The 20,979-nt window shown below is 41.2% G+C and overlaps 1 protein-coding gene across 4 annotated transcripts in view; it reads right to left on the bottom strand.

Annotated features, from left to right (window-relative positions):
- Window positions 1–590: 590 nt before the first annotated feature.
- The window catches only part of PIAS1 (protein inhibitor of activated STAT 1), an 88,975-nt gene continuing 68,586 nt past the window's right edge, over window positions 591–20,979 (bottom strand). For 3 of the 4 annotated variants that reach the window (XM_059714526.1, XM_019477710.2, XM_019477709.2), the window contains exons 7-14: window positions 19,874–19,979; window positions 17,386–17,459; window positions 10,210–10,370; window positions 8,783–8,913; window positions 8,247–8,424; window positions 6,417–6,559; window positions 6,066–6,103; window positions 591–4,823 (exon numbers count right to left, since the gene is read on the bottom strand). In XM_059714526.1, the coding sequence (XP_059570509.1) occupies window positions 4,527–4,823; window positions 6,066–6,103; window positions 6,417–6,559; window positions 8,247–8,424; window positions 8,783–8,913; window positions 10,210–10,370; window positions 17,386–17,459; window positions 19,874–19,979 (1,128 nt within the window). In that variant the 3' untranslated portion in view covers window positions 591–4,526. The remainder of the gene's footprint in view (window positions 4,824–6,065; window positions 6,104–6,416; window positions 6,560–8,246; window positions 8,425–8,782; window positions 8,914–10,209; window positions 10,371–17,385; window positions 17,460–19,873; window positions 19,980–20,979) is intronic. The other variant, XM_059714527.1, reaches the window with a different exon arrangement.

Raw genomic sequence — 20,979 nt, forward strand, 5'->3', positions numbered from 1 at the left:
AAGCTGGTACACATTCACAAAGCAAGGCAGTGTGCGGCAGGACTTGCTTGGGCCCCGGGCCCAGCATCGCCAGCTAGTTGGCTCTGTAGAGCGATGCACCGACACGGCTCTACTGCTCCTGAGCTGGAGCGAGCTTGTGTATCCCCACACAGCACTACATCACACCATCTATATCAACACCTATTGCCAGTGATCTAATACAGGTGAGTAATTTTTCCACACTATCCATAACACTCAACTACTAGAAACCCACCGCTTTGGTGAGAAGTGGCAACAGCTTTGACGTGACGTATCAAAGCCTAACAGAACCCAACGCCGTGTCACTGCCTTTTCTTACTGCTACCCAGAAACAAAACCGGCTCAGAGTAAAGACGAGGGACAATGTCCTATTATGTCCTTGCACAAAGGGAGCCTCTGGCAGAGGCAAGGAGAGCGGTGCGTGCAACGGGTTACCTGAATATACAGGTACAAAGTACTGTTTCAGGGCAGGGAACACATTCACAGATGAAGCCTGCCTGTCCAAGACACGTTCCTGTGCGATTCACACTCCGGGAGAGCAACCCGCATTACTTACAGTAGAGAATACAGCATAACTGAATGCCTTTTTTTATTACATCTAAAGATTTCTACATAAACAGGTAACATTCAATAGGTAAACAATTTTTTCCAATGCATGTAATAAATATTTTCACTTGGTACTTTTATACAAACTGACATTGGTCTACTATACATTTTTAAAAGCCATTTACTGGTTTGGCATGCCATATGGAAACTAAGAGAAAGTTTTAAGGCAATGAATCACAGATTTAAATTCATGGAATTAATGGTAACTTTTTAATATTCTGCTTATATACATTCTCCCTTTGATAATTATAACAATTCACAGCAGCACTTTTGGGGACCACCAGAAATTCTCCCTTGTTAGAAACCTAAGTTCTGTTAAAAAAAAAGAAAACCAAACACTTACATTGATAAAATGAAATCCTTTCTGAATACATTTTAAAATGTGCTTTAAAACCCTGAAATGTTTAACGCAGTGAAGGATTAACTTTTACAACGGTCTCCTGACAGTCCTTAGCTTTCAGTTAGGAGGCAACTCCAAGACACAGTTCAATGCAAATCCACAAGCCATCCCATCCTTGAGAGGACTTATTGAATCCTTGCCATGTAGGGTAAGGAGCAGGCCTAGAATTGCAATAATGCCTATATAGTCATGGAAGTACTTATGACATCTTTTAATGCTCAGGTATAGTCGTGTATGGTGTATTTTTTCCCCCTAGAGGATGTATTCAATAATGCCCATAAAAGTGATTCAAAGTCACTTCATCTCTGCTACTCAAATGCCACTGATTTCCTCATATCTGTGTGTATCTATATGTACCCACACAATATTAACAGAACACAAACAGACACACGCATGAGCATGTGCACACCCACACACCTACCCTTCTACTGGAAGAACTGAAGGACCAAAAAAACCAACAAAAATGACCACTACTCTGACAAGTATACAGACTCTACCATCTTGTCATCTACAGTCAATTTGGCAATACTGCAAACCAGCCAAAACAAATGAGTTACTTTACTGCACCTTTAATCAATATGCAAATGAAGTGAGGGTTATAGTTATTTATAATGAACTGCCAGAGAACTCAGGCTGAGTATTTCTACAAAGTCGTGTTAGCCGCGATCAAATGCGAAGTTCCAGAAAATGATCAATCTTACGAAACGTACTGGCATGGGATAGAAATACCCACAAAGCATGTACAGAACAAATACCACACGGGAGGATTAAAGAGATTTTGCTGTCCCTTCTATGTGGAACCAGATTAAAAAAAAATGAAAAAGCTGAGCTGAGAAGCCCTCTTGCTCTTATTTAGATGATGGAGGAATGAAAGGGGAAGGGTGCCATCAGATGACTTCAGATTCTTTCTGTGCAACATAATCAAATATTACCAAGAATTTAATTTTTTTTTGGTCAAAAAAGCAGCTTTTCAGCTCACCTTTAATGCAACACAATTGGTAGAAATGTTGCTACAATTCAGATGTAAAGTGGCCATCAGCTCCCCTGAGTGTCATTATTTTTATCCTATTACCAGTTTCAGAAATTGAGACCACGTCTGATCCCACTTCTCCTGGTGTGAACCTGGAGGAATCTACGTTCCTCCAGATTTACACAAGATATTATACAGAAGCACATACTTTGAAATGACTGGTTTATTACCCAATAGCTGTATGACTACATTTTATTAACAACTGGTATTTCTAATGTGGGCTTCATCGCCTCAAAAATCAGACCGATTTAGAAATGAAGTATTTCCTGGTTTCTATTCTTTTATTTCCTTTTTTTTTTTTTTTTTTACTGACATTTAATAAATTATAAACCTGGTGCATAGGGATAGATATATCTATATATCTGTAGATAGATAGATAAATATATCAATCAATCAGCCAGATATGTATGAAATACACATGCATGGGAAAAACTATTTAACTCACTTTGAACTCACACACACATCTATAAATACATATATACACACACATATACATATAAACACAAAACATTTTGTTTTCAAAATTCAAGTTAAACTATTTAGTGGCAGAGGGATGCTGTGAAGACACTAAAAAACAATTTTGATGCCACATATTCATGTGAGCTTTCCAATTTACCATACAACTGATCAGACAGTAATACCTAATTCTACTTGGAGTAAGGTAATTTTCTTCCTTCTTTTTTTTTTCTTCTTTTTTTTTTTTTTTTTTTATCAATGCAAGGTTTTAAAGAGACAACTTCATATGCAAAAGGTGGCCTTTGTTAAAGTTCAAAGCAACCAGCTGACATCAACAGTTCTGGACATAAAAATTCAGATAGGAATCTGCTAATTTTAGTATTCCTTCCTATCTTTCCTGATAAGCTTGTTACCTGCACTTTCAACTAGCTAAAAAAATATTTTTTTTCACACCAGAGAACATAGTAATGCTCTCTAATGAAGACTTTGGGCACAATAGAATAACCTCCCTCCCTCCCCACCCTCTCTTTTTAAAGAATCTCCTGAAAAACTGCTTTCCCTCTATTTACACGCTTCACTGTTTAACAAGAATGGATCAGTTCAAATGATCCAGAAGTTCTAAAAAAGAGTTTCCTATGTCATGCACATCTTTTAAAAAAAAAAAAAGTGGTGGTGGGAGGGGGTGGAAAAATCAGGGAACAAGTATGGCTCACGGTTCAATATAAGCATGGGGTGGGGGGGCACCCTCCAAAACAAAATGAACAAACAAAAAAATGAAAACCCAGGAATCACTCAAAATAACCAGGAGGCTAAAAAGAAAAAAAGAAAAATAATTGTAACCACTTACCCTAGCAGATTTCTGCACACAGACATTCCAGTACAGTTCAGTGGGCTAAGATTTGCATGGAAAAGGGTTCATATGTTTAACAATCAACATTAAGTTAACCTTTATACATGTAAAGCCAGAAGAAGATGATGTACCATGACCACTGTCAGCTGCTGCACAAACCATGCAATAGTGCATTTAAATCATATTTCCTTCCTTCTGCTTGGCAGGTTTATTTTTAGCAGAAATTTGATCTGCTGCGGCCAAAAAAGCAGGTATTCCCTACGGAACAAGTGTAAGCCCCAATTTAGCAGGCTACTTCAGTGCATGGCAAATTTTGAAACGCATGAGAAATTTCACAATTTAAAATCTGACACACGCTTAAGTACTGAGTGGCCTGAAGCCTTACATACTTAACAGAAATAAAAATTTGCAGAGTAGGTATCAAAGCTTTTATTAGAGGTTCAATTCTATAAAACACTGTCTTATGGAAGACCATGCAAGGCTCAAAGTAATGATTCAGCCCCAGTTTTTATCAAGCTTAGTAACTGGCCCACTAGATGAGAATCCAGCGTGTTAGGAGGCACATGGATCTCCACAGACCAACTGGCTACAAAGGCTTGTAGAGCCAGAAATGACATTTTTTTTAAAAAAAAACCCCACCACACTCCCAGGAGTGATGTCCTGCCCATGCAGGGAATGTTGTGGAACAGTCTAGGCAGGGCGTACGCTGATAAAACCTAATAAAATCTGAGGGATATTTGAATCCACCACCTCATGTAAATGGCATTTTTTTTTTTAAAACTTCCTATAAATTAAAATGTCAGATACTCAATTCTTTTACTGCTTGCTTAACTGTGGAGAAAATAATGCCACGTGTGTCCAAACTAAAGGAGTAACTCACAGGATAAATGTGCAGGTGTAAAATCCAGAAAAGTGAACTGAAAGGATTTTTTTTTTTTGTATTTTTTGTATTTTTTTTGTATTTTTTTGTCATCGTTTTACCAGTCAGGCCAGCTTAGGTTTATATACAAAAGTAAAACTGAAAATATAGTTTTGTTCTCTGTACATGTCAATTTTTTTTTTCCTAAAAAAGGAAAAAAAAAAGTCTTGTCTATGTTTCTAAACAGAATAAGGTAAAACCAAGCACACAGATCTCCTCTTTCTGACAGGTCCATTTAGTCCAAAAGTCAGTCCAATGAAATAATGTCCGGTATGATGCCAAAGATTGATGCTGTGTCTGCGCCGCCTCTATTTGCAACCGGGTGGCCATGATTCTCTCGCAGGCTGTTGGAGGAAACAAGACTGCTGTTACTGCCACTATTGCTGCCATTCGTGGCTGGGAGTGTACTGCTTCCTCCTGCATTTAATTGATCAAGGAACATCTGAGATGAAGTATATGGGAAAAAACGAGAGTGTAAAAGTTCTTGATCATCCGATGCAGAAACTGCTGCAGCTGCAGCAGCAAGAAGGGAGGTGTTGTAATGCTAGGGAAGAAAGACGACATTTTAAAGTTATAATTTGGGCTCCAGAGGTTTTGTTCACAGCGGCACAAACAAAGGAGAAAGCACGCGAGTAATGTAAACCTCATGAATGGTAGAAGCTGGCCACTTTGGTCTACCCTGGTAGTCAGAGTACTACCCTATTAGATAGCAAGCTTTTACCTCCAGGGACTTTGATTTCTGATGCCAGAGGAAAGCTGGTAACAAAATTCTTACTGATACTAGTTCCTAATGGGTTGCCAGCAGTATCACAAGACACCAACATATGGTGAGATACAACTGGGTGACAGGAAGCAGTGTAGTTTCTTCTCCAAAACACGCATGTTAGCTAGAAATTGTTCAACACTTGAAGAAATAGTCTGGCCAAAACTAAGCCACAGACCACTTGGGACCATTAAAATAATCTGTTAATCATTAATACCAGGGATCATTCAGACCCCTTTCCCAAAAGTGCTGAAGACTGCTTCTGCTGCTGGCCCCGCACCGACTGCAGCAGCCTCCAGCTGTGGAGGGGCTGCCAACATCCCCCACAGAGAAGAAGGACCAGGACACTGAGAGGCACTGTGTGGCCATCCAAGCTGCAGAGGGGAAAGCCTATGAGCTTTATAAAGGACTGCAGGCCACCCAGGGCTGGCCTGCTTTTGAATTCTGTGGTCAAGGGAGAAGGAACAGGGACTTTTTTTGTTATATTTCCTTATTTTATTTTGTTTTATAAGTTATTTTGTCTTTTACTGTAAGTTGCCCTGGGCTTTTTGTGGGAAGGGCAGCCTCAAAATCAAACAGATCAGATCAACAAGAGCACGGTGCTTCACAGCATGGCTGTGCTCCCAACATGATGGGTACCAGCAAGACCAAGTGGAGAACTTTAAGCTTCAAATGACTTGCCTGCCACAAATACCCTTTTACATTTTAAGGATATTTGCAACTTGGTCTTTGCACCACTTTGTTCTATTTTGCACAACTTGCTACTGACAACAGCAGCAAACTGCTGAGTTTCTCTTTGTGGCACGCATGCACTGATGTATTTATGGCTCTGCCCTGGAACAGACACAGTGCATCTCTCAGAACAATGTCCATGGCTGTACCTTTCAGAAAATGCCCTCTTTCTATTCCAAGTGTTGCAAAAACATCTACCTTGGATCTAATTCTGACCTGCAGGTCCCCCCTCAGAAGGGTTTACTGTACTGAGTCTAAGCAAGCTACATTACTTGTTTTTCTATAACTTACCTGATTGTCTCCTGATAAGAAGGGGAAGAAATCTAATCCTGTGAAAGCCAAAACAAAAGATTTTCAGTTTCTCAAAAGAATCCCCCTCTGCCACGATACACAGAAGTAGAATACAATACTAGGATGTCAAGTTGCACCAGAAGTAGCTGATTTAGTAAAGTTTGCAAGAGAAATGTACTGTTTTTAACCCTTAAAATAATTCTGCACACAAGGTGCTAATGTAGGTTATCATCTATGAACCACAAAATAATATTACTGGACTGCTGATCAACTGCATATCTAAGTCTTTCAGAATACTGTAGGTTACTTAGAGAAAACTTAATTTGCAGTTAACAGCAGTATACAGCTTACCTTGCAAGTCATAAGGCATAGGTGTCATGTGGAATGGATGCCTGTAGTCTTGTAGAAGTGATGTATTAATGTAGCTTGTATCCACAGCAGGAAGGCTCGGGGTTCTTGAAACGGGAGATGCTTGGTGGGGTAAATTCAAAATGCTACAAGAAACAAACAAATTAAAAAAAAAAACAAACTTACAAAGTGTGGAAAAGTATCTTTGATTTTAAGTGTCTAAGTGAGATGCTTGCAAACCCCTGCTGCTGCCCCCTGCAAGAAGTATGCCTCCTACAGAGGTTTAAGGGACAAATACTAAAAACTCACAATCTACAACACAGCATGCACACAATAAAGGTGCCAAAGTCACATCAAGGCAACTGTTTTACCAAATTCCTAAGCTTTAGTTCCAAAATATGGAGGTGTTGCAACATCCACGTGTTTCTTTTGGTTTGGTTTTTTAGAAGATGGGCAAAACAGTGCATTTCTCCTAACCTTGTTCTCAGAAACAGCTACACTGTTTTAGCTGGCAAAAAAAGATAAAGAGAATTTCAGCTCAAACAGTTAAAGTCACTGAAAACACGATCTTGCCATGGAAAGAGTTAGGCAACCTTAACTATAATCGGAGCTTTGAGCACTGCCCACAATAACTGTAAGAACAGTCATTATGAGTCCAGACAAAACAATCTACAGATTATGGTTTATATACACAGCACAATAGTCCAGTCATTTGTCACGTGCTATGCAAGAAGATAACTATGGACAACAGCCAAAAAAGTGTTTGAAGAGCTCTAAGTGATCGCTGAGTGGTTTACATTGCTGGGAGCAGTAACAATCTCCGTTTGATGCCAATTTTTTCATCTCCGCATGCTTGTGAAGTCTCCTCTATCAGCAATACGGCTGTTTATTTCCATCAGGTTATTCTGGTGTTCTGTATTGCTAGGCTGCTCACAGTAATTACTGAAAAGCAGACATGCCCCAAACTGCACCCTAATATTCTTCTTGTTTCCTGGTGTGCTGAGTGTTTCCTCAAAAATCTCTGCTAAAGAAGAAGTGCTGGCTTCTCAAAAGCATTTAACTACAGTAAGTCAAAGCTATTTTAATTAAACAACAAATCTATTAAAAACTTTGCTTCGTCATACTTTGCTATAGAGCAAAACCCAGAAAATTCAGCTGGTGAAGACGCAGCAGTAAATTAGTACTTCCATTAGCACATTCCTATTTTTAAAATAGCATGGGGATCTTGCGAGTTGAGTCGAGATGTAATCTGCTGCAATTGGGACAACGAAAACAGTGAGTTTTTCAGTTACGATGCAATGCCACATAACCCCCACGGCCAGGAGGGCCAGGACTGGGGCAGAGGCAGCAACTCACGGGGGGCAGAGATGCGCACCCACAGGCTAGGGAGAAGCTCCCCCAAGTCGGGCAGACCCCAGCTTTGGGGAGGGGAGGGCCAGGGACTCCATACCTCCATCCCCCCCACCACAGGGCTGGGGAGAGACTCTGTGCTGGCTCCCTTTTCCCTGTGGCTGACAGCAGGGGGTTGGGGGCATGTGCCAGGCAGCTAAGCAGGGATGGTCCCCACTCAGCTGCCCGTGGCAATGTCCGGTAAGCAGGGAGGCATGCAGCAGCACCCCCTGCCTTCTGGCCTTGACCACTGCAGGCATCTGCCGTCCTCCCCCACCAAAGACGAGTTCTGTTCATTAACGGTTCAATCTACGCAGTTTAGGGAAACCTGTATAGATTGGATGGATTCCACCTTGGGCTTTCTGAATGTCTGCAAAACCATTTCCATTGTTCACGATGAATGTATCTTCACCTCAACTAAGAAAGCATGCACTTTATTCTTACCTCTTATTATTTAGGGGTGAGGCAGGAGAGATGGAAGGACAACTCCTCTTAGCAGGCGGTTCCTCCTCCTCTTCATCTGAGGAGCTATCGATGGTTAGATCGATCACTTCAACTTTCTTATTCTTATTCGACTGCTGGTGAGAAGATACCTGATGATCCAAGGAAGAACTTATACATCCTACGAAAAGTTCAAAGAAATAACATCAAATACTCAAGCCAGGATGGCCAGTAGAGTCAACACAGGAAATGAAAGAGAACATGCTTTGCATAAAGTTTATGAACGAGAACAAATGTGAAAAGAAAACAAGACTGTAAAGTAATAATGCTTTAAAAATATGACCAAGCCCAAAGAAATGTTAATGTTACTCTTCCAATGTCTTAAACCCAATCTATAAAAAGCTATCTAGAGAGACAGAGAGAGAGAGAGAGAGAGAGGGAGAGAGGTTTAATTACTGGCAACATTACAGGTTACCTTTAAATACTAAAACAACGTGGGTTAGCAACATGGTCTGTACCTCAAGGAACTTAAGACTTACCATCAACTCCATTATAAGATGCAGTAACTTCTTGCACCTCCTTTTTTGATCTCATAGGAGCCCATGACCCATCCTCTTTAAACTGAATCTCGTCACAGTCTGTGCAGTACTTCAAGATTTCCATAAACAACCTGTAAATCAAACACCCTTACTACCCATCCTCAAAAAAAGGGACTGGAAAAAACCTCTGGATTTACATTAAGACAGATTAAAATAAACTAGAAGCAGGGTAAATTTGCACCTTATAGGGTAACTGAATGAGAGAAACAAACTAATTTAGTCTGCTGAAAGAATCAGACTGATTCCCACATCTAATATATAATTTTCACCAAGAAAATTCTGAGAACTTAAGATAACAACCTGTATGTTCTCTTAATGGCACAGAAACAGCAAAACTGTCCAAAACAGTATCCCAATGAATTAATTCCAATTCTCAAGCAATGCTATCATGCATTCAACAGGAGAGGTCTCTCTCAGGTTGATGCACAGATTCCAGAGGTAACTTTCTCGATGGCTTGCCATGACTTAGGTTACTTAACCTCTGAAATCTACAGCTATGTAGCAAAGAAGATGCGTTAAAGGCGATTAATCCTGTTTTAGTCGCCACCTCCTTCTGGACTGGCATTATGTAACATGGGGTTGCCTCAGAGCCCTGGGGTCCCTCCGAGACCACCAGAGCAGCAGGCAGAAAACTCGTAAGACCTCCACCATCTCCATCCTGCCTGTCTTTCTTTGGAAGGCCACTGGAACAAATGCGTGCCCACTAAAACCATTTCAAGTTTGACAAACTTTGGCATTTACAAGGAAAAAAATGTTTTGGTATAAGGTTCCCCAAGTAACTCTATGAGCTCTTCACTTCTCCTGCTTTTGGAGCACAGGGTTCCTGCCCAGGGGATTAGGATCTGAGAAACCAATGTGGAGCCCTAGCATCATATTTTGTATGCCCACCAGAGAGAAGGGGTTGGCTTTTAAATACCTGCTGGATAAATGCCAGAAGCAATTCCAAAAAATGTGGAATTATGCATGAAATTGAAAATGTAATAAATGAACCCAGTCCCTCTAAATATATGAATATCTGCTATAAACTATGTCAGATTTGTACAGAGCTGTTCAGCCTAAAAAGCCATTAACTTTTTTTTAAACTAACTCTAAGATTATACTATTTTCCTACCTCAGTAGAATATTCAATAGCCAGTCTTTTGTAAAAGCAAAACCTTGTTTGAGCCTGAAAGTAATGCAGACTGTCATGTCTTTTTTAAATCTATTATAGCAAACTGAGAACATGAATTATTTCAGAATATTAAATTATGGAGCATCTGCTTCATAGCTTTGTAGGGACCAATACACGAACCACAACTGGGTGACCTGAAATGACTCCAGTACTCATATAATCAAGAACTAACAAACGTATTCTGCATTTTGCTTACCCATCAATGATGAGGTGCTCATAGGGAGCCTTCTTGTCACAAACAGGGCAAACCCAAGTAGGTTTCTTCTCATTCATTTGAATGTAGAGAGTGGCATCAAAACACTGTAGGTGTGAACAAGTCAGGGCCCTACATGGGCTAGTTAGCCGCATTTTGCCAAGCTTTAAGGAGACAGAAAAAAAAATAGTAAGATGGAAACGTTATGGAATGAAATAATTTTTTCCTTCTTTTTCTTTTTTTTAATGAAAGGCAAGCTTAATTTTGCTTACAGTTCAATTCCTCACCACAAAAGTATTGGATAAATTCAAGTCCCAGTTACTGCATAAATCTTACATACCATTTTACTCTGGCTTTTGTATGCATGTGATGAGAGTGTTTTTAAATTAAGTTATACGGGTGAAATGAAAAGTCACTTCCTTCTTATTCTGTTGTCCTAAAATGCTAAGTCAGTCCCCTGTTTATTGCTTGCTACCATGTTTGGGCCAGCAAATATAATTCCTCATTCTCACTGGTATGCCCATAATTGAAATATTTATAGACTTATGTCCATCCTCTTCCATTACTTACAGATTAGCTAAACTTTAACATACAAGGCCCTAATTCCTGAATATACTAATTCAGCCGCTTATCTTTAACACAGAAGCAAACTCGTGCAGAAACGTTTGCAGGATCAAGGCCTTGTATTTCTGTTCTTCTGTTATTGCTGCACTTCCCTAAGTGGTCTCCAAATTTACCTAGATAGTCTTGCTAAGAAAGCATCTAAAATGATCACCCAAAACAGTTTCATTACAGCAACATTCAGGAAGATGATATAGATAGTATCTCCTATGCCATGAAGCAATATTAGTACACATGGGGCAAGTCTACACAAGACATTAACTGTGGAGTAGACTAATTAGCTCCGCAGTAAACATCTTGTGTCTACACATGCAGCCCTGTTAGCCTGCAGGAAACTACTTAACTCTGCAGGCAGGGTAGTACTTGTAAACACAAGAACTATCCCGTGGCAGAGTTTTTTTTACTCCTCAGCACTGCACATGCAGGCGCTGACATGGCTGGCTGGGGCACAACAGTGCTTCAGTGAGGGGGGGCCTGCCTACCTGCCCGCTAGCCCTGTACTGGAGCATCCTCGTGCCCCATCCAGCCCCTCTGCAGCACACTGAGGGGGGTTGGAGCAGACCTGGGCTGGCTGACTGACCCCCCCACACCATCTAGGGCTGTTCTGACCCAGCTCAACATACTGCAGTCCTCAGTAAACGTTCAAACAGTGCAACCAGAAGCAATAAACTCTGGTGCAACATGCACCGGAGTTTATTGCTGCATGCTAACAGCACATCTAGATGCAGATGCACCCATGCAGTCCTAAACTACTAGCACTTTTTTGCTGTCAATTATATTGCAAACTATAGCTGGTTTGCCAGTTCTTTCCAAACGTAGGTCACTTCCAACCTTACAGCACGGTTATAGATATGTTGGGAACAATTACATAAAAAGATGAGGTTTAATCACAGTGCCTGGGGTAGAGATTGTTCTTCTTATGCATCTGTACTTTGCCTGAAGTCAAGGATCCTAGATGCTAATTCAGATCAACCACCAATAACCAGAACATCAAGATTATTGATTCTGTTTTCCATAAAATAGCGCAAATGAAGTCCTAAACCAGTGATTCTCAAATCAGGCCCTCCCAGATCCTTTGAAAGGCGTTGCAGAGAGAAAGGAGGTGCCAGATAAGAGCAGGCTCAGGCTTGTCCCTGCCTGGCCAAATCCCCCACTTGTCCTGCCTGGCCCCTTTGCAAGCACATAAGCTCTGTAATAGATAAACCAGGTTTTGAGATTGGGTGCCTGGCAATTCCCAAAAGTTAGGGAAGGGTGTCTTGAGCCCAAAAGGGTTGAGAATCACTAGTTTAAACTAAGCACAGGATCACAGACACGTTTTAGGGCAAAAAAATCTCACTGTGGTTAACTCATAGTTCAAAGCCGGCCAAAACCTAAATTTATTACAGGTTATAACACTGAAGTAAGATCAGCTAAATGCACTGCATTATCTTTCAGTCCACTGGCCAAACATTATTTTTGTTCTTGGTCAACCTGAAATGAAAAGTGTTTCGGTTTTCCTTGATGAAACGAAAAAACAAAACATTGTTTTGGTTGACCAGAAAGAAAAAACTTTTTTGGGGGTGGGGGTGGGGGGGGGGGCAGTGCTTCCCTCCTCCCAATTTCTCAACTAAGCACAATTCTACACAAATTATTTCAAAATAAACGGTCTGAAAAAAAACCCACAATACTTAAGAGTTCTTCATTTTTAGCTACTCTTTGAATTACATGCAAGTTGCCAAACGGGTTTGGTTGACAAAAAACCTGCACTTTTATGGGAATGAGCTATTGGTCTAAAAAAAATTCACCCGGCTCTCTAGCAAGAGAGTGGCCAAAACTGTGCTCAGGATGGTTTCTGAAGACAACCTGGTTGTGCATACTGGCAACAAGCAGTGCAGGGTGGGTGCCACAGGATGGCACTCGCTCTCAGACGATCACGGGAGCTGCAACCACCACCCAGAGAACAAAGGCTCTACCTGCAGTCCACCACATCCCTGCAAAGCTTATCTGCAGAAACCTTCACGCAGACTGAAATGCCTGCTCCCTCATTCTCGGCCATGTTCCTCTGTAGTGTGGCTTCTCTCATCTTCATCTAGCTTAGTTTTCTTCCCTTTAGCCTTCGATGACTATCAGACTCAGCACCAGATGGGAGGGGAGGCAAGGCGCTCCCGGGGGAGTCTGCAATACTGCTGGCCCAGGGATCAGTCAGGAGGAGGTGCTGTACACACCACGTGTTTGGCAACCCTCCCCCCCATACCCGTGATCAAGCACATTATTTCTGCCCTACGGTCAACCCCCAACAATGCAAGTCCCCCTGATCTACGTCTGTTCCAAATGTCTCTCTCCCAGATGGTAGGTCAATGGCTCATTTGTCTTTGGGGAACAATACAATTCTCCAACTCCAGGCGGTGGTGTGCTGGAGACGCAACCTGGATGCTTGCATCTGATGCACACAAAACAGTGAGAGCAGCGAAGCACATACTGCTATGACACAAAACCCTCCAGGAAATAAGAGAGATGTAAATCTGCTATGTGGTTTAACAAGTGTTGTGGTATAAAATGTGCATAAGACGTTCTTTAATACATAACACATGCACCAAGATAACAAACCTCCTCAGAATAACATGAACACATCCGTGCTGCCCCTATAATTTATGGGTAGCAGCAGGCTGTAATAATACTTAAACATACAGGTAAAGACACAGGAGGTGCAACACAGACAAGTTAAACAACAGCTTCTCTTCCCAGCTTTTGGCAGGTGACCTTAACTGGGTCAGCTCCTCCAGTCTGGCCAAGCTGGGTCAATACTGCTAAAGAAAAAGAAGCAAAAAAAGCTCAAACCTGTTTTGGTATTTTTTTTTAAATACATCTTTTTCAAAGCCCCATTATGCTCTTGCTGTTGTTTTGGTTGGTGTCGCTCCTCAGTCTAACAAGACAACATGGCATTGATTTGCACTGTGAATGTAAAAGCAGGTTTATCTTCACAAAAATACCTGAAAACTGAGTTCAGAATTTGCAGAACACTGGGAAGACAGAGTAACTGGTGGATTTGCCATTTTTAAACCTCTTATTTTGCCCTCTCCTGCAGGCTCCTGTGCTCTGAGATACAACATCGTGTGTGTTCAAACTTCCTCGTGCAAATTCATAATGGAGGTGCAGCTCCTCTGCTTGCTGGATGCTAACAGGTGACGCTAGACAGGCTGCATGCACAGCTCCTCCCAGGTCTCTACTTAGTGTCACAGAGGAGGGCAAGGGTCACCAACTCCGTACCTATTCACAGAACATCTTCGCTTCCTTAGAAAATTTACTTTGCTCTCCAAGTCAGGGCCTAAACCTGCAGATCTCACTCAAGCATAGCCCAATGTATTCTCCTGAAGCCACATACATGCACAAAAGTAACTGCAATTAAGAGGCTGCAGAAGCAGGCTGTTAGCCACAAGTTTTAATCGCATAGGGCTGAATACATCCCGTGCAGCGTGTGTTTTGGTTCTGCCAGTGGAGAGCAAAATACGCCTTTTCAAAGCGAGTCTTCCATGAAGGCACATTAATTTCTCATGTCTTGACTCAACGTGGAAAACGTTTGGAGCTCAATGGCACACATTAACAAATTGAAAACAAGGGGGTTAAAACACAGCTGTATTCTCTACCATAAATGCTGTTAAGCTGAGAATGGTTGAGCTCCATCATCTGTTTATTAACCACTTTACAGTACATGTAAGAAGACATGGGCTTTATCTTCAACACTTTTGCAATAGCCGAGCTTTAAAAAGGGACAGTGAAAGAACCTGAAACCCAGCTGAACAATGAGCACATTCAAAAAATGACAGTCAAACGCTTGCATGGTATGTACACATCACCAGGATGATACAGAAATAAACAGGCCTGAAATAATCTGCTCTAAACTTTCAGTTCGCTCCGTCTGCTAGAAAAGGCTAAAGCGTAAAGACAGAAAAAGGAAACGGACTGAGAAGTAAAAAACATTTCACAATAGCTTTTTCTCAGAGCTAGGCTGGTATTTCATTTTTACCCCGAAAATAACCTTTTCAGAAAACAATTTTAATTTAGATATCCTGAGGCTTACAGTCCTAGAGGCTGTATTGCAGAAGTTATTCCTGCTCTAATAGTAATCAGTCTGAATAAGAAGCAGCAGAAGTGAAGGACTGTATATCAAGGGGGAAGACAAACAGATGCATCATTTCAGAAAGCCAAAACTGAAATTTCTATAAACTACCCAAAGTACCAGCGAGAGGCAATTAACTTCTCCTGAAATAAACATCTGTAATTCCCCTAGATTCATACGGATTAATTGAAGTGACTGAACTCCTATACGACCACTGTTAACTCCTAAAAATTATTTATTTAGTTCCCATTAACGGATGATTATTGTTGCTCGCATGGGAACCTAATTAGTCTTTAAGTAGTAGAAGCACTGTTCTTAAAGAACTAAACCATGACAGCACAGTGATAATATTTTTTAAAATAAGGAGGTCCCAACAACAAAACCTTAAATACATAAAAGCTCATCAAAATAAAAGCTGCCAAGGTAATTTAGCATCTAACAACAGTGTTCTTGACTCAACCCTTTAAGCTGATATGTCAAGCTCTTAAGAACATGATTCTGCTATTTATAAATGGAACACCTCAGCATCCTCTCTTGCTTAATAATTTTATTTGGTAAATTAAGCATTCAATATTGTCACAGCTGGTATGTGCAAAAATCCACAGCAGAGTGAAGAATGAAGATTAATATCACAAAAATATCCAGCAGTTAAGTCTGTAACAATCTGTCACAAACATATTCCTATAACATATGACTTCTGTTCTTGGTAATGTGAAGATTTTTCATCCAAAAAATATAGCTTTGCACTGTCAGAATCCAAGAGGACATTCAGTAACCTGACAAATAAGCCTTCTGCTGGGAAGAGAATAAGTCGGCTTTATACTTGAGATTTAGCTTTCAAAACTGAAGCCTTGCAGCGTCAGGCCTGAGTGCATCTAGCCAAATCAGGAAACAGATGCATCCTTATTCGTGAGAGAGTTTAAAATTTTCGCAACAGTGAAGACATTTTGCCGATCAATGAAAGAGAGCACAAAGTATTTAAAAGCACGTTAAATTTAATGGGATAATTAAGATACTAAAAGACACAAAAATCAAGTTTATATAATTCCAGTCTCAGTATCCCTCAGCTAAGGGTAATCAGAAAGATCACACTTGCACAGATAAACCTTTTCCAACTATTTGAGTTGGTCTAGTAAAAGATATCAGATTCACCCAAAGAACCCTGTCTGCCTCTGTTTACTTCCTGCATTTTCCAGCTCTTCCCACCTTGGATAACACCTGATTGGGAAAAAAAAAGTCTGTTCTGGTACATTAATCTCATTTCTAAATTATGGAACTCAAGGATTATTGCACTACTGACTCCCTAAAAAGGAAGATCACACCAATTTGGCAACTTTGCCTATTTTGACCCCTTTACAATCCTCTGGAATATTGCTTCATCTTTAATCAGAAACATTACAGACTCCCACTGAAGTGCAGGCACGTATACGTCCAGTTCAGTTTAAAGGGAAGACACTCCCTGGCGCCAGGAGCTCGGTCAAAGGAGAATTCATAACCAGATGGGCTAGACGCAGAGAAAGACTAGGGTGCCAGACTGCCTAATTTTTGGAACCTGGCCACAGCTCGAATCCAAAGGCCTTGCTTCCCTGTACAAAGCACAGGAAGAGTCAGGCAGCCCAAAAAACCCACGGGAGAATCCAGAGGCCAGGATTGCCTCTTCAGGGTAGAGAGCAATGAGAACGCTTCGGAATAGCTGAGCAGCATTTCTTCTCTTAAAATGCCATCTCACCTATGATATCCTGGCTCCGTGGTTAAAGAGCTTGCCCAGGATGTGGGAGCTCTGGTCCGAATTCCCTCCTCACACTCGCCTCTCCCTAAACAAAGCCGTGCACTAGGATAGGCAGGATCACTCCCCACCCACATGCACAGGGTCCAGAGACAGCAAGCAAGCAAGAGGCATGACACCGTGGCCTAGTGGCTGAGGAACTGAAGTGGGAGGTGGCAGACCTGTTTCTGATCCCTCCTTTCTGGACTACTTCTGTCTATCCAGTGACTATAATGTGTGAGCGCTCCAGGGAGCAGGACTGGAGTACAAGATTTCTTCTCTCAAAAACCTGCTCAGCAGAAGCTGGATCATGGTTTGGGACTTGTGTGCTTAAAATCTGCTGTGATCCTCTCCCCAGATCTGGCCGGTCTACTGCTGACAGTGCCTGGGCACAATACAGTCGCTGCGGAGTTAAGCTGTCAAGGCAGACCGTCCACTTTTAAGGCCTGATCTAGCAACGTGCTGAAAATGCTTAATGTACAGTCTATGAATTATGTGAGCTGTGTCCATGGCAATACCTGCTTGCTCAAATCAAGCATGTGCTTATTAAGTGTGTGGCTAGATCCCATGATATGGATCCTGTCCCCATACACTTAGCTCGCAAGTGATACAGATTTTAACAGGACCAGTTCAAACTCAATCACGCTGGAAACACTTCCATTTCACCAGAATCAATGTTTATGGAGCCATCACTTACCGGACAAAGAAGAGAAACTCGTAAGCTTGTTGTTGCTATTTCACTGTCTGGGTCTGCAGTCAGCTTCTCTTTAACTGTCATTTTAAGAGACAGAGAAACACAAAGTTTGTCATGTGCATGTCACCAAATGAGGCAGAAAATAAACAGGCTCAAAGTAATCTGCTGTAAACCGTCTGTTGGCTATGTCTATAGGAAATCAGTAACAGTAATTATACTGTAGCCAACTCCTTCAGCCTGCAGAGGTAAAGAAAAATAGTCTCTTCTCTCCAATAATGTCTATGATGTACCATGAAAGGCAAAACAAACTTAAAACTCTTCAAAAAGTGGGCAAGCATACATTTAATGCTTCATTTCTAAGAAATTATAATGTACATGTTAAAATGCTACATCCTCGGTAAGTCATTTTACAATGACAAACTCTAATAAAGCTGTGTCAAGGTAATTAGTCAATCACTGGCCCATTTAAAAATGCCAAGTTAATTAAATTCTCATGTAGCCTAGCAACTCTGCACCTCTGATAGAGATGTTGGGTGAGCCCATGATTTTAGGGGCATTCAAAAGATTGCAGAACAAAAAGTGAAGAGCATGACAGGCATTAGGTTTAATGATGACAGACCTGTATAAGCGCTGCTGTTGTAAACCCCCTGCCCACCCTCTACTTATTTCTGTCTGTGAGTTATAACATGCTATGCAACCGTCAGGTTTTAAACATACAAGCACTGGGTGAGTCCAACTTAGATTTGCTCTGTGAACCTTAACTGCTTCCTCAGACTGTGCGTTTTCAGTGCTGGTCTTATTAAGGCTGTTTCACCATGCTCACAAGGTTTTACGTGCGCAGGTCCATTGGGGGAGAGGAGAGGGAAGAGTGGTTTGGAAACCATCGCTGAAATGCTTGGTTTTCTGCAGGCTTAAATCTCAAAACACAGTATTACCTTGGCACAGTCTGATAACACATGGGCATTTACTGTTACTTGTCCTCTGCATTTACTGGGGTTCGTATTGTCCTCTCCAACAGGGACACGTACACTTATTCTTGTGCTCTTAGCCATCCGAGAGCCTTCCAGTTGGCCATTAAGTAACAGGAAAAAAATCTGCCTGTTCCTTCATCCTGCCCCCGGGGGAAGCAGCGTGCCCACTGGAGTGTTTGCTTCCGAGTTTATGAAGAGCAACTGTGTTAATGGTAGAGAAAACACTTGCATTGGAAAGTGGCAAGGACTGGGCTGGTCCCTGGTTCTTTGGGAGTTCATTCCATGATCCTGGGCTGGTCCCCAAGAAAGCTGCTTCCTACATACTACAGCTTCACCCTCACGACAGAGAGTTGCACTGTGCCAGAGGAATGAAGTTGCCAGCCAAAGTCTTCACCCTGCTATGCTGATATGAGATGCCATCCTAAGACATCCGCCAATAGGGCCCAAACCCTGGGCCCCCAGTTTGAAAGAGCCCCAAGGAACCCATCAGCCAGAGCCCAAACAAGGCATGTGTGTGACATGTGTCCCTGGACATGCTGTAACCTTCAGATGACTCCTAATAAAAGCAAAGGTCTTTGAATTCTCAAATCTATGGCTCTTCTCATCCTTTGCACAAGAAAGGTCTATGAAGCTTGCCTAAAAAATTACGAAAGGCAACACAAGTAGTTGGGGAAAATAGATATGGAAGTAGCCAAGTTGAACCCTTGGTGTTATGAAATCACAGTACAGACAGTCCTCGACTTACGGCAATTTGCACTTGCGGTGCTCTGCCCTTTACACCCATGTTATTACTTATGGTGCTGGATCCTCGCACTTACGGCACGACAGGGAAATTTACAGTGAGAAAGAGGACAGCAAAACAAACAACCCTGGATCAGTTTCTCAAAAAGCCATCAAGTGGCCCTAAGTCTCCCCAAAATCTCCCCACAGAAGCCCTATTGAATTCCGTGACCCTGATGAATGTGTTCTTCACCTTCTGATTAAATACAATTTTGTGTGATTAGTTACTGTATTGCCCTGCTTAATCTATTTATATACAGCACACTTTAGAAAGCTTTGTACTGTACAGTGTATATCATTTATAGTTGATTAAATAGCTGATTTAAATATGGTGTTAATGGTCATGTCTATAAAAAGTTGGGCATCAGGCCCTTGGTCAGGAACATAACCCCCCATTATAACATTTTTTCTATGGGAAAATCAGATTCGACCCACATCATTTTGACTTACAGCGCCTTTTCCAGGAATGTAACCCGCCGTAAGCCCGAGGACTGCCTGTACAATGTTGTGACAGAGCTACCTATCTCCCCGACACACACGAATCAGTCCACTAGAAGTTTCAATTCCTGAAGGAATCAGGAAGTTCTTGAATCAAGGGAATAACAAAGGGAGCAGCATTCGGGGAGTAGAGTTAGATTTACAAAAGTAGCTCTTTTCACCACTAATACAAACACTTAGGAAAATAATATTTATAAAAGGAATCTTGATTTTAGCTAAAAATATGAATGAAATGGACATACTAAGAGCTCTAGAATGATCAGGATTCCTTATTCCTTTCGCTTTTAACCTCTGTAGCAAAACGGAAGAGGACAGCTGTTTTACGAGATAGACTGCCATGGAGTAATTCTAGAAAACAAAAACAACGAAAGTCAGGTCAACGCTGTTTTAATCCAAACAAAGATAACATGCATAAACACTGTAAAAACGTAAGCTGTGCAGCTGTAGGGACTTGGTTTCTACGACAGACAAATGCTACTTGGTGGCACGACATTTTCAGATTCAAGAAAATCCAGTACGTCTTAGCTGATGCAGGGAAGCGCAAAGGACCGCAATTTTACTCGTCAGCAGAGAAGCAAAGGTAGCTGCCGACCCCGCTAAGACTCCAGCTCGCTGAAAGCAAATTAATTTCTTCTCAACAATTATCAGGCTACTTCAAGTTTAGAACTATAACCTGGGACATTATTTGTAAGTTAGGTTTGTATAAATAATATAAGAAATGCAAATCGAGACACCCATGGAAAGCTGGTGTGGAGTTGCAATTAATCTTTTTTTTTTTTTTTTTTAAACAACAAAAAAAAAGGTAACGTTTTTTACAAAACTTTGGACCACCAGAGAAAGCTTCCACAGCTTTTTTTTTCTTTGTGCTTTGATGCACATGTTTGACAACCTAGGTACTGCAACACTGTCCTAGCTCACAGGAGCCTGAGAGCGAAGAGGACAATAGGCTACATCTCGTTTAGCTCATGATGCTGAAAGAATAAAACTAGCTACAATTTTGAAGTTTTCAGTTATTACACAAGGCATTAATGTCGTAGGTAATAATCCTGCCTTTTTTGAAAGCACAATATTAAACCCATGCAGCCCGAAGGACAAGTGACAAGGACAAATAATTGTGCTCTCATGTTGAGCACTGGGAGCACATTCATAACATTTTGGTGCAATATTTACTGTCTGTCTGAACTTTTATCAGTATTCATTGCTTTTTTTAAAAACAGTTATCGTTTCTTAGTAGCTTTAACACACTAAAAAATGCTCTTTGATAGTACTTCTCCACTTCCGAGTCTATAAAAGAGCATCCAACTATATGCACATAAAAATAAGTATGCTATTCATTCCTCTTTTGAAT

Source organism: Alligator mississippiensis, chromosome 11, assembly GCF_030867095.1.
Source record: "Alligator mississippiensis isolate rAllMis1 chromosome 11, rAllMis1, whole genome shotgun sequence".
Taxonomy (NCBI): Eukaryota; Metazoa; Chordata; order Crocodylia; family Alligatoridae; genus Alligator; species Alligator mississippiensis.